Source organism: Amphiura filiformis, chromosome 15, assembly GCF_039555335.1.
Source record: "Amphiura filiformis chromosome 15, Afil_fr2py, whole genome shotgun sequence".
Classification (NCBI taxonomy): domain Eukaryota; kingdom Metazoa; phylum Echinodermata; class Ophiuroidea; order Amphilepidida; family Amphiuridae; genus Amphiura; species Amphiura filiformis.
In genome coordinates, this window is record NC_092642.1 from 9,509,286 (window position 1) to 9,524,422 (window position 15,137).

At 36.7% G+C, this 15,137-nt stretch overlaps 1 protein-coding gene across 2 annotated transcripts in view; it reads right to left on the reverse strand.

The window, feature by feature from the left end:
• The window catches only part of LOC140171216 (folliculin-interacting protein 2-like), a 45,161-nt gene extending 31,698 nt beyond the window's left edge, over positions 1-13,463 (reverse strand). The window contains exons 1-2 of one of the 2 annotated variants that reach the window (XM_072194429.1): positions 13,127-13,463; positions 6,825-6,854 (exon numbers count right to left, since the gene is read on the reverse strand). In XM_072194429.1, coding sequence (XP_072050530.1) covers positions 6,825-6,854; positions 13,127-13,215 — 119 coding nt within the window. In that variant the 5' untranslated portion in view covers positions 13,216-13,463. The remainder of the gene's footprint in view (positions 1-6,824; positions 6,855-13,126) is intronic. The other variant, XM_072194430.1, reaches the window with a different exon arrangement.
• Positions 13,464-15,137: the final 1,674 nt, after the last annotated feature.

Genomic DNA, 15,137 nt, shown 5'->3' on the forward strand with positions numbered 1-15,137 from the left:
ACCTTGACAAAAATGTTTCCTCCAAAATTTAGATGAATAAAAAATATTACATATGCATGTCATTACAACCATCAGAAAAAGATTGTACATTTTTTACGAAACTTTGTCATTCTTGCCACTTCTATAATCTGTGTTCTTGCGATGTGTGCTCACAAAATGTGTGAAAATTCTACACAATGAAAAAATCTATTGCTTCCTATCTACAGAACATTTATAGATAGTGCTGAGCGGATACCACTAGTCACAATCACATGATGATGGCTGAGATATCTTTACTAAAGCCTGTACCTACAGTCCTACGCTGTATCTCATAATTCGAAACTATGTCAACTTGATACTTTTGAAAGCTCCAAGTGTACTGTCGTCTTGTTGACAAATATCAAAACAAATCATTTGATGTCATACTTGACATACACAACATACAGTATGTGTGTTGCTATGGTAACCAGATTCTATTAGTTTTGTGACCTCTTTGATTGACATAGAGGAAATGGCATAAATTTAAACTTTGATTGGGATTTAATTTTAATTTTTATATCAAAGAGAAATTGGTAAAACTGGTCAACAATACTCCCATTTTTGATTTGCACATTGTAGAGAAACAGCGTTGGACGTAAGACATTTTTTATGTGTAGCAATGTTTATTGATCAGCGTGCACTACTTGATTTTTGTTACATATTTGCACACTTCACTATATAAGTCTATGGCATAAAACTGCTACACATTTCCAAAATTGTGTAGCAAAGTGATCAAAATTGAGTAGCAATTTGCTCTGGGATACTGGCTTTGGCCAACGCTATGTACAGAGAAACCATTCTCGAGTTGACTGATTGATGATAGAGAATTGTTTCTCTGCAATATTTTCGGACAAAAAATGCAAGTGCAGGTGATCACTAAACTACCAATGTGTATATAAATCACTACCTTCGCCATAATTTTGGGCTCTTTTTGATGCAAACTACCACAATGGAGACTATGTAATTCGCAATAATTTTAGTCTTTTAGGATGCAGACCACCAAAATGGGGACTACATGTATGTATGTACATGTAATTCATGTATAGTGTGTCATGAAAACCTATGTACTGCCATTAGTCATGATTCTAGGAAGGTTCGATTCATTTGTTGTTCATTTGTCACTGTATTGCATACAGTGTAAATTTACTTAAAGACAACATTGGAGTTCAAAGTGCCATAAATGTAAAACACAAAACATATAATTGTTTGTATTATTCAAATACCAACCAATACAATACAAAAGCACTCTATCACACTTCTTGGAATGAACATTCAATGTGAACACTCAATGGTACATGTATATAATTTGTTTGGCATTTTTACTCCCCTTGTCCCCCTTACAGATAGTGGAAAATGGCTGTTTATTACCTATTTTGTCCAATTTTCTGACCCCCCCCCCTCTGAAAACAGGTCCTAAACAAAATTTGGTTTTGTCAGCCTCTCCCATGTTGAAAATCTTTTGGAGAATTGATGTCTGCACAATGCTAGCTCCTATCTGCATCAATAATCAACCCCAGAGGAGCTGGCCCCAGATAGATCTGTAAAACTGGAAGGTATCCCAAGTAGCGTACATTGATTGGAGGCACTGGGCCTGATGGGGGGGCACAAGCCATTTTTCAGCAATTTACCAATGGGATTTTTTAAATTGTGCCACTATGATGCATTGATGCTATGCCACTAGGTAGTCCCTTTATGTCGGTCAGTGTTCCTTCTAGATAAACTGGACATCAGTGCTACAATGTACTCTAGGATTGCCTTCGGCAAGCCAAAAAAGATGACTTTCTGGTAATTTGGATAGCCACCCAAAAACAACAGTTGAGTGTAAACTAGTGTGGGTTCGCCTGGAACTTCTCAGTGACTGCTGCATGTAGTGCAAGAGCTGATCAAGAGCTACATGCAGTACTACTAGTTGCACCTGAGTGAACGTCCGTAACATCAATTCAGGTGATGAAAGAGCCACAAACTCTCTGATGAGACTAACCCAAATGGGAAGTGGAAGTAGACTTACATTTGATAGCACATGACAACTTTCTATTTTTGCACCGCTCCACACAGATACACCATGCATATTATTAAGGCCCGGCAAAAAACGAGATCTCGCTTTTCACGCGCGATTCTCGCTATTAACCAATTATCTCGCTTTTTAAGAAAGTTCCCAAGCAGTATACTTACAATAAAAATGTTGCTTTATGCCATAAAAGTTCACCGAATTCCACGAAATGAACTTCTCCATCGGAAAAGTGTGCAGAATTCAACAGCATTGCAACCACATTGTAAGTGCAAAAGCCATGTCTTTACTTGATAAAAAATGACATTTCATTGCAAATGAGTTCAAGTTTAGGCCAAATATCATTATATTTATTGAATTACTGGCATATTTTGACTATAAAACATAATTCAAGGTCAAATTTTTGTCACTTTTTCTTCAACTCACGCCGGCATCGGCAGTTCTGTTTACATCACTGACCTAATCTGAACAATAGAGGGCAGGCAACATTTATTTATTTACTTTTTGATTTTCACGTATTTTCGGGCGCTTTAAAGCTTCTTATGCCATTTTTCGGGGAAAATCTCGCTTTTCGCTTTTTAAAATTTTGGATCTCGTTTTTTACTTCAAAAAATTGCGTTTTTTGCCGGGGCCTACATATTATGACAATGATGAGTGCACATAAACTTTTCTCATCTTGGGTTAAGGCACTTTTGATCACTTCCATTTCATGTAAGATCCCACATGCAAATCTCTCAGGAGGCAGTTCTTGAAGGTCAAACTGAATGGTATGGAGTTCATTGGACTTAATATGGGAAGTGATGTTATTATTTTGACCCACACTCCATTATGTACGACTGCACGTATCTGTGTGATGTGAACAATTAAGATCAAGTATGCTGCAGGATATGATTGTTACAAGAACTAGATCCCTCTATTCCTGCAGCCAGCCTGCTTTTTAGACATCAGCCCACAGCTGATCAAGGTTAAGGGTACACATCAGACTGCAAATATTGTCTTACCTATTGAGCAACCCCCCCTGCCTTACCCAAGGCATTAATGCATGCTTAATTCTTTGACATACCAAACTCAGCTTCATTGAATGACAGGGACGGGAGCATTTGCCAACTACCTTCTGATCTGTCATACCCGGATTTCATACCAAAAATATATTTTCTATCCTTTCCTCAGGAGTTCGGAATGAGCAGTGGCAATTGTGACCTCAAAATGGCCATGGATCCCATGTTTTACATAGAGTTCATAAAGTCTTGTTGAAATTTCCTCATATTGCTCAGTTTTGCACTTTTTTAGCCCCTGAATGACAGAGGGGCTTCTTTTCCTTCTCATTTTTTCTTCATTATCTTTTTCCATTCCATCTTCTTCTTTTCCTCTGAACTTTGGCCTTTCTTTTCTTCCACCAGTTGTATGTGATCTGACCAAAATTTCAAAATTACAACGCGAGCACGCAACCTTTGATACCCCATGAAAATACTAACCAATCACAAGTAATAGTTGCATTGGTTCGATTCCCTTCCACATTAAGGGCACGTGGGCATTCATCACACAGTGTTCACAGACACACTGTTGGCAGACGTGTTCATTAACTTCATTAAATTGAAATTTCTGAGAGTGAAAGTCACTTCCTAACCTTTCCAGCACTTCTTCCCAAATTTGAAATTGTACACATGTATTTTGTTTTATTAGGCAACTGCTTCATCCGGTAAGTCCTACAACAAGAATGACTTAATACTGATTCATTCTCAACATCATTCAAACTCACAGCATAAACCCATGCGACTTATTTGCTATGATGCCTTAACTTGAGTACATGCCATGCAAACTAGTTTGCTTTTGTCAGAGACTAACTAAGTTCATAACCCTTGGTAAGGAAGGGTTCAATTAAATTGATATATGATTCATTGTTGTAGCCCATAGCTGTAAGGAACCTTACTCTTTTTCATAACAGATGAGCTTGTGTTCAAATAAAGCGTACTGTTAATACAATTCATACTATCACTTGCATGTTTATTTGTTGGGTACTCACTACCCAGGGCTCAAAATAAACAGGAGCCAGGATAACTTGGCTCTCCTGAACCTAAAAATGTTCCTGGATAAATCTTCATGACCAGGGGTAACTTTTGTTGAAATGTCTCACGCTGATGATTTGGGGTTTTTTTAGGCCTACAAATTTTTTGTTTGATTGGCGTAACCTGACCAACCCTAAAAATAGGCCCAACCCTAGACTTTTTTTCTTATATTTTTGCAAAAAAAAATGTAAAAAAATTGAAATTAAAAAAAAATTTTAAAAGTTCCAATTTACAGCTTAAAATGTGCGTAAAAAAAAATTATTGCCGACTGACCTGCCCTAATTTTTTTTTTATGTTACGCCAATCAAACAATTTTTTAGGTCATTTATTCAGTTTTATCAATATTGCTCTGCATAAATTTTAATAAATTTCCAGCATCAAACAAATTATGCATTGCAGACCAACATCAAATTCTCTGCACCTTGATATCATAAATTGTGGAAGTGAAATTAACTTCCTTTTCCATTAAAAAACCAAAGTACGGTACCGTAACTATAAAGTAGGCCTATAAAGAGTAATTTGCAGATCAAAACAAATTAAAAACTTTTGTTTTGTTGTCATAGTCATCATAAGAGCTCAACATTTGAAAGAGTAAATTGTGAAATTGTGTTACTTTTCTTGCATCATACAATAACAAAAGGATAACTCCGTTCATTCATAATGATGAAAATAATAATCGCTAGGAACAGCGTAATAATTAATCAAATCCCACATATTTGCGCACATAATTTGTGACACTAAAGCAACATAACTTTCACACCCCACTTCAACTTTAAGGGGGTACTACACCCCTCGATAAATTTGTGTCCATTTTGCATTTTTCTCAAAAACTAATAACACAGTGGTAACAAAAGTTATGTATAGAGGCAAGGAATCAATTACTACACTGGAATTTCAGTGACCCAAGACAAGTGGTTTGTTATTTATGATAAGAAATAAGGTACAGCTATGATGTACCTCGTTTCCTATCATATATACTGTACCGCTTGTCTTGAGTCACTGAAATTTCAGTGTAGTAATTGGATTCCTTGCCCCAATAATATGTGTACATTTGAAAGAGTAAATTGTGAAATTGTGTTACTTTTCTTGCATCATACAATAACAAAAGGATAACTCCGTTCATTCATAATGATGAAAATAATAATCGCTAGGAACAGCGTAATAATTAATCAAATCCCACATATTTGCGCACATAATTTGTGACACTAAAGCAACATAACTTTCACACCCCACTTCAACTTTAAGGGGGTACTACACCCCTCGATAAATTTGTGTCCATTTTTGCATTTTTCTCAAAAACTAATAACACAGTGGTAACAAAAGTTATGTATAGGGGCAAGGAATCCAATTACTACACTGGAATTTCAGTGACCCAAGACAAGTGGTTTGTTATTTATGATAAGAAATAAGGTACAGCTATGATGTACCTCGTTTCCTATCATATATACTGTACCGCTTGTCTTGAGTCACTGAAATTTCAGTGTAGTAATTGGATTCCTTGCCCCAATAATATGTGTAACTTTTGTTCCCAGTGTATTATTATTTTTTGAGAAAAATGCAAAAATAGTCACAAATTTACCACAGGGGTGTAGTACCCCCTTAAAGCCTTGTTTGCTTGTTTGTTGATTCATCACAGCAGTGTTGATTCTTCTATCAAATATTAAACCTAAGCTATGCAAAGTCACTGGAACAAAGGCTCTTTGTTATAGGCTCCTTTTATCAATCACATGACAGTAAATCAGCTGGTCACTGGTCATTTTCCCCAGATCCCATGCTGGCCATTGTCAAATATGATAATTGATATGTCATTACATGACCTAGCATTTTTAAGTTTTTGACCTGGTTTATATTTTACCCAGTTTGAAAAAAATACTTCCTGGTAAGAAATGTTTTCAATAATAGTGTTCTGCATTTGATTTCTTCCTTAAAAGTTAAAAAAGTCATAATTCTTGTTATGAACTTGGTTAATTATTTTTTATTTTCAAGAACCTTATTTTTTGGCACATATATATTGTAAATGTTTACTTGCATTGGACTTAACATATTAGCACTGCATCAGCCAAATTTGTTACGGTTGGTTCCAGGATATTTTTACTTTTCGTGTGGTATTTGATGAAATTTTTGCATTATATTTAGTAATTTTTTTGCCAGAATGGACCAAATTCTTGACTAATTCAATAAAATGGTACAACTTTGGCAAGGGTGAAAATAAGAAATGATGAGCCAGGGGCTCCTTTACACAAAATGGCCCCTGGTTCACTTCATTCAATACGGAACCAGGGGCCACTTCTAATCAACAAGGGGCCAATATTTGTTCTGGATAAGTTCATCATGCATTATGGCTATGGAATTAAATTTTTGGGTGTAGTGACCAGGGGCCAGTTTCTGAAGAAAAGTGTCCCCTGGTCAGCTTAAATTTAGATGGGGCCAGGGGCCATTTCAGAGTTTCTGGGGCTAAACGGCTCCCGTCTCCCACTTATTTTCACCCTTGATCTTTGGTGTCAGAGTGGTGGAATCCAGTAAAATTGCAGCCGAGTAGTGGGCTCTAAAACTGAGTGGTGGGCTCTGCTGCTCACTCAGCTACAGCCCTGTGTATGTTTGCAGGACAACGGACCAATCGATTTTTGAATTTAAAATGTCTGATGACATTAAATCCATGCAGAGCTCCCTGGAGTTAAGCATTTTAACTTTAACGTCAATTTAGTCAAAGAGAGAGAGAGAGAGACACTTACGTTTTATAAGATGCTAATGACTCTGGTGTCCTGCAAAAGATTGATAAAGGAAGAGAAAGCAATCAGTGATATATAATTTTATAGGGTTTTGATGAACAGTTTGTGAATTAAATCAGTTTATGTACAAAAACATGTAAATTGATCAATTTTTTAGTATGCAACGCATTTGGCCCCCAATTCATGGCGCACGACCGTAGTATACCGGTATAAATTATACATCTTCATCTTTATTGTGGGTTAGCCAGCACATCCAACTGAATACATCACACTGCACATGAGCTCAAATTTAATGAATCAGTTTTATTCTTAAGGGTTTCCAAAGGTTTAAGGATCTAGGACAGATTGGGACTGCACAACTGCACTGGCTTTTAAAGGTGATACCCCGGTACCACACCTATTTTTGCATTTTTCTCAAAAAATAATCACACACTGGAAACAAAAAGTTAAAAGGGGCAAGGAATCCAGTTACTACACTGGAATTTCATTGACTCAAGACAAGTGGTACATTATTTGTGATAAGAAAAAAGGTACCGCTAGAACAGTACTTCATTTTTTAACATATAATGAACCACTCGTCTTGAATCACTGAAATTTCAGTTGGACTCCTTGCCCCTATATATTTTATAATATCGGTACATTTAAGTTTTGTTACTAGTGTGTAGTTATTTTGTGAGAAAATGCAAAATAATAGTCACAAAATTTATCAGGCCTGAGGTGTATACCACCTCAAACAATTAACATTTAGGGCCCAAGTTTTATAATACTAGGTTGGATCCCCAAGCTTTGGCCATTATAACACTAACAGGCAAGCATGGCCAGGGGAGGAAGGGAGGAGATGATGCCTGGGAGGCCTGACTGAGGGGAAAAGCTTTTTGGGCCTCGATCAAGAGTAGCAGGGCAGTGCAAGAAGGTGGGGGGGTTACTGTCAACACACTTTCATCTTCTGGTTGGGCATGTTGGGGGTACATGAACTCGTGTCTCTGGCTGTGGATTGTGGTATGAATCTATAAATGAATGATTTGTCAATGTCATGTAGATGAATAATGTACTGGATCTAAGGTAAATCCTAGGCTAGGGCCTACAGAATTATTATGAAAAATTAATGTGCATGTACTGTTATCATTTTATTGTATTGACAAGACTGAGCTGAGAGTGTGTTAATATGGGGGTGCGTGTGTATGTGTGATCAACATCATGACATGATGATCAACAAATCAAGAACTGAGACTAAGATCCTACTAAGAGTTAGACAGTATTATATCCAGGCTGGACACATCACACTACCGTGTGATGTGTCCAGTTCGTCGCCGAACTTACATATAACATGGAGAGCTTAGCATAACGGCCTGCCTATTTACGCTTCCTGAAAACACTCTTGCACATAACATACAAAACCACAAATTCACTAACTTCAACTTGCACTACCGACACCATGAAAAATATTTTAATTATTACCGATCCTTCAGAATACTTGCAAATATTGGCAGTTTCATAAAATCCTGCTGCTGAAAATCGTAAATTCCACAATCTTCTGTCAGATCCAGGTCAGTAATCACAGGTGGGCTTAATCTACCAGCGTGACAAGACCAGAGATAATAAAAAGGATGAGAGGCCACGCCCGTACAAATAGCTAGCCTGATTGGCAAGCGCCGTTGTTGGCCAGATCTTCTACGGTCGTAGTATGATGAGTAGAGACCATAGAGCCCTATATAGGGCTCTGTGGAAGAAACGGTTCCTAATTTTGAAGCCATGGATAATATATTCATTTATACGAGAGACTTTGGTTGAAAATTGATATTGATAAAGTTACGGCTTTGCATGTTGCAGTAGCTTATTTTCCTGTTCAAGGTACTAATACTGAACTTGTCAATGATCTTTATAATCAGCTGCTTGCTGATATCATTCAAATTGAAAATTCAAATTGTGGGGTTGATCCTCATATTCTTTTGATGGGAGATTTTAACGGAAGAATCGGAGATGTCATTTATGGAGGTGATCCTGTTAGAAATAGCAACGGTGAGCTTTTACTAGAATTTGTCGATAACGCTCACTTAGAAATCTTGAATTGTAACCGAAAGTGTAAGGGAAAAATTACTTGGTTTAGACATCCTTATTCAAGCACAATTGATTATTTTCTTTCATCAAATATTACTGAGAAATATATTGTTGACATGCTGGTAGATGAGGAACGCCATCTAAACATTGGTAGTGATCACAATATGCTTATCACAAACATCAAATTCAATGCTAATGAGAACAATTGGTCTAATGAACACCATGAATCGATTGATTGTAATTCATCCTATTGTTGGAATATTTGTAAAGATTTTGATTGGCGTTTATATCAGAATGCCATCAATGAGGCTTTTGTCAATTGGAATCCTGCTGATTTCCAGGATGTGAATAGTCTTTGGGACAATTGGAAAGATAAGCTTATTACCATTTCCTCTGATATTATTGGTTTTAAAGATAATGAAAAGAAATTGAAGCATTGGTGGTGTAAATCTATTGACGAAGCAATAAAAGAAAGGAAAGAAGCTTGCAAAGAACATCGTAAATGGTCTAAGTATGAAAGAGATAATAAAGAAAAGGGTGACCAATTGTGGGAAGATTACAAACTTAAGAAGCAGAGCGTGAAAACCCTCATTCATCAGAAAATCACTCAAATGAGATTTGATAGAAGTGTGAAGATCGCGAATGCAGGGGGTCCTTCTTCAAGAGATTTTTGGAAAGAATTGAGAGGTACCCCTAAAAAAGAATCTTTATTATCTCTTAAACTTCCTGATTCGGATAAAGTGGTTTCTGACAAGAATGTAATGAAACATTCTATTATGCATTATTGGCATACACTTGGTAAAATGGATAAGGCACTGAGCAGTAATAATGAACATGATAATGAAGTTGATAAGTTGGTGAATAACATTAGGCTAACAATTTTATTACAAACCTGAATGTACACGATTTGATAATGGGTGATATTGTAATTTTATTCAATGATGTCAAAGAAGCCATTTCAGACTCTAAGAATAACAAATCACCAGGTTTGGATCTTATTACAAACGAGCTTCTCAAAAATGGCGGTGATGGTCTGGTTAATTCACTTACAAAACTTTTAATAGGCTTATGGTTTTAGAAGGTACGCCTAATGAATGGAACAAGGAATAATTGTTCCCATTTTTAAAAAAGGTAACAAAAACGATCTGAATAATTATAGGGTATAACACTCTACATCCTGTGTATCTAAAATTTTTAATCGTATAATTGCTAAAAACATTTCTTTGTTTGTTGAAGATAATGATATCCTTTCGAAATCCAGGGCGGTTTTCGGAAAGATCATAGATGCGAAGATCACGCTTTATCACTTAAAGGTATAGCCGCTACTAGGCTTGCTGAGAATAAGAACACATATATGGCATTCCTGGATTTCGAAAGGCATTTGACACCGTTTGGAGAAATGGTCTTTTATCAGTCGCTTGGAATTTAGGCATAAGAGGGAAGACTTGGAATATCTTAAACAGTCTTTATGATAATGTGCAATGTAATGTTAAATTTGGTGATATCACAACTGATTATTTCGATGTGGAAGAAGGTGTCAAACAAGGCTGTGTCCTTTCCCTATCCTCTTTTTGTTTATATATAAATGAATTTTCTAAGATGCTTGAAGAACAGAATGTTGGTATTCACATTATGGGAGTACACATAAAGTGTCTTTTTTGGGCAGATGATGTCGTATTGATTGCTAATAGTGAACATGACTTGCAACGTATGCTTAATATTGCCGCGAACTTTTCTCGTAAATGGCATCTTGACTTTAACCACAGTAAGTCTAATGTGCTTATTGTTGGTAAACGCACTAATAAGCATAGACTTTGGCAACTTGGTGAGAATTATATTTCTGAAGTCGAAACATACAAGTACTTAGGCGATCACTTTACAAGAAATCTTTCCGACCATCATCACACGCCTGAAATAATTACGAAGGGGAATAGATTGATTGGCTATATAAAATCCATAATTGATAATCAAGATGATTTCAATAGAGTGTATTATGGCAATATCCTTTGGAAGTCTCTGGCTCTTCCCACGATCAATTATGCATGTGCAGTCTCATCTTTGAGTGATAATGACTATAAAAGGCTTAATGGCTCTACAACTTCAAATGGCAAGGGCCATTCTAAAGGCACCTAGAAATACACCTGCGGCAGCCCTTTTAGGTGATCTGGGCTGGAGCGATATCAGGTACACTCATGACATGGTAAAAGTCAAGTACTTCTCAAGGATACTAAGTATGGTCCTAAAAAGATGGCCTAAATTGATATTTAATGCAATTTATATTATGAATTCAAAGAACAATATGAGATGGAAATGGATTCAGTCAATCGAAAATATTTTGTATGATAATGATATGGATTTTATGTTCAAAACATACCTTGATAACAATAATGAAATGTTTGGCATTCTTAAACAAAATCACACTCGTCGTGCCAATATATTGTGGTACGAAAATGCTTGTAAAAAATCTTCCTTAAACGATTATGTTCGTTTTAAAAATGCGCCTTCTCTAGAAGATTATCTTCTAGAGAAAAATGATTTTTATGGAGCAAGTTTGAAATTCAAAGCGGCGCTCCAATACATTGGCTCTTGATAGAAAAGTAAGTATTTGGGATCAAACTATTTCTGGCATTTGTAGCCTTTGTAATGATGGTCAAGAAGATGTTAAACATTTTATGTTGCAATGTAAGGCATATGAAGATATCAGAACTCATGAAATGAATAGCCTTAAATACTCACTGTGTAATGTAGGTTATACCTCAGTCTGGAACATTTTCACCAGTAGTGAATTGGATGCTCAAATGCGTTTCATCTTAGGAAGTAATGTTATGTATTTTATGCCACTTTTCCCCCCAGAATCATATCAAGCCATAGATTGTATTTTTGATAGGTATTGTAAAACATTTCTCAAGAAGGCATGGGCTCATAGAAATAACCATAAAAATCAATAGTCCACTGTCACCGTAGTTTATTATGTTCATAAATGTATTTGTATTGAAGTCCCTGTTTGAGCTTACTTTGCTATAGACATATAACGAGTTATAGCTCAGAAAAGTGTTGTATATAGATAATCGGGTTAATTATGTATATATTTAATGTTATTTAATGTCTACATGTATAGGGCCTACTTGGCCAGGGAAATGTTTGGACCCGTTTTCAATTTTGGACTTGTATCAATGTATTTATGTTTTGTTTTGCTTGTTTTTGAATCACCTTTTGTAACTTTGTAGACTAAATGTAGAACGCACCGTCTTAAACGTGTGCCGCTGATGTAAAAGCGTATGTTCTAATAAATATCTATCTATCTATCTATCTGTACCAATCACAGAACAGAATTTCACTTACTCACAGCTGTCAATCATTCTTGTGAAACGTAAGCTCCGCCTAGTATCAAGGTCTTCTTCTGCGCATTGGTTGTGCGCATTAACTAGCCTCCAGCACAAATCCTGTGCACACGATCAGGTTGGATGGGCGGTTTACGCCTGGTTTACACAATAGGAACTGCGATGCATCCTAAACTGGATCGTCTCCGCGTATTCGCATTGCATGGTGGGTAATCGCCTGCCAGTTTGCGTGTGAGCTCCACGCTCACAACAGTTTAAAATCAACACAGAAAAAAAAAAATAAAAATTAACATGGACACAAAATTGACATAGCTTATGTAATTCAAATAATAAAATAATAAAATGTAATATTATCATGATAGATGCACGCTTTATTAAAACTTGAAAAGATTATTAAGTCCAATAATTTGTTTGTGTTAGCTTGCACGAGTCACAAAATGGCGACCCATCACGCATTTTCTGCATGTGCCGACATTAGTAACTCATAGTGACTGTCCTCAAACTAGCGCCAGTGTGTCTCAGGCCTGATAACGACCCCAGGTAATTTTATGCAGAAAGTTTTCTTGCGAACAGCTGCAGGTGACAATTAAACAATGAACACGGCTTGTTTATGTACATGCGTGGGAGGCTTGTACGTCAGCTGACGTGTTTTGGACATGTTCCGCGTAAAAAGTGTCGTTTTTCTTCATGAAAAATACCAGCGATGACCAGTTTTTTGTGGGCTATTTGATTTACAGGTATGTCGGTTCGTCATAGGGTAGAAATGATAGCTGTACAATTTGTATAACATACAGTTTAACATAGGCCTAAACATTTATGGGCACAAATCGACCTTCCGTATTATGCACAAGTATGTGGAAGTGGCAGGCATAAGACAGTATTGCGGTAAGCTTAAAATTTACTTACTCAAAATTCCTTTCATTCTTGCCACATCTGAAGCCCCAACTTCGTCCTCTCCTTTCTCTTGAGTTGAATAATCTCTGAATTAACGCCATCTTGAACAAATATCCTCAATCTCCAACTCATCTTTCATAATTGCTGACCCCTTTTTCTGCTACGATAAGTACAAAATATGCGTGGTACTACTATATACTTTAATAGTTCTGGAATACACTATATTTCGCGCATAGCGGAAATGTGTGAGTACACAAAACCGCTGGTACCCGATTGTTATGAATCTCCTATAGGAATTTCACAACACTGATAGACATTCACTGCCAGCATAGCACGTGAGGTTTGTTTAGGTCTCCCGTCATGTGATGGCTTTTCATGATTGGTACCATGCGTCTATCAGGCACTGCTATCAAGCAAACTGTATACTAGCACGAGATCATCGGGAACCAGCGTCATGGAGGACAAGGACGTGTGTATTATGGTACACGTCACATGATTGGTTTGCGAAACACCCCGCCTTCAAAGTCACATTGGGATTGGTTGTCACTATCTTATTTGCATAATTGATTGGTTTTCGGGCACAGGTGCATATTAATGTGCTTTAGGTCACATAAAAGTTATCAATAAAACCACATTCCAATATCTGTGATGAAACACAGGCCTATTCGCCGTCGAAGTTATTTAATAATCGGATTAAAGGGGCATTCAGAGATGTTGTATATTTTTTCTGGGATTATACCAGTTTATACCATCGAAAATCTCTCTTTATCATAGTCCTACCGGCAATCCTCCTTAAAATTACCATCATGTGTATTAATCATCCATAAAGCAATAGGTGAATAGATTTTTTGAATAGATCGCCCTGCACTAGAAGCAGGTTGTGCTCATGGGTTCACATCCATACACGTCACGTTCAATCTTAATGATCGATATCAAAGACCCTAGATACAAGAGTGGATACAAAATCTACCATTGAACACGCACCATGGTACATTTTGTATCCAATCCTGCATCTATCCATATTGATCAATATTTTGATCATTTGGGAGCTTATGGGCCGCATATGCTATGCAAATTAGTCATCTACTACTTCCATGCTCTTATAGGCTCCTTTTATCAATCACATGACAGTAAATCAGCTGGTCACTGGTCATTTTCCCCAGATCCCATGGGGCGCCCTCTACGGAGGGCGCACCTATAGGCTTGACTTTGTGAAAAGCTTCTAATTTCACTCTTGCTAGATTTACTCAGCAATTGTTTTGCTAAAATTATGCCAAGCTCAGAAATAAAACCTCAATATGCTTGGATTTTATTTTATTATTGTTTTCTGATATGCACGGGATAAAATGGTGTGCGTATATTCTTTGTTTAAAATACAAAATTAATGGACTTATAAAAACACCAAATAAATTGTGACCTTTGTATGGTCAGGTATGGTTTAAACCAGTTTACCGCCTCTTAGAACCCGATAGACGGTGACATTTGACCATTCTAATTATGTATGTTTTGAACATGTTTGCACATGAACTAGTTGTTTACAGTGTGAAGAATCTACAACATGCTCATCTATCAGGGCACAGTTCTTTAACCCCAATACATTTGGGCATTCATTGAATGACCTTTGAAAATGTGAGTACAAAAACTCATACTCTGCAACTTAAGGTCAAATTTTGCACTATGATTGTTTAATTGAGGTTATTGATAATATGCCACTGGAATGAGGCCATTGTGGTCCATAGTGACCTTTGCACACCTGATCCTTAAACCAAACAAAACAACCACTGACCAATCATGAAATCACTAATTGGTTTATGTGCTTGACTGCTAACTGATTGTGACCAAAAGATATTAGAACACAGCTCAGTATCTTTGTGGTGACTATCTCTGATAAAAAACATTAACAATTCTGGTCAGCAGAGAAAGGAATAAATTCGGAAGACATGGCTGTGTTGAAGGTCAGAAGTGTATTTGCAACCAGAGTTGCCAACCCCGCGATATGGTAGCCCAATTAGGCGACTTTTGA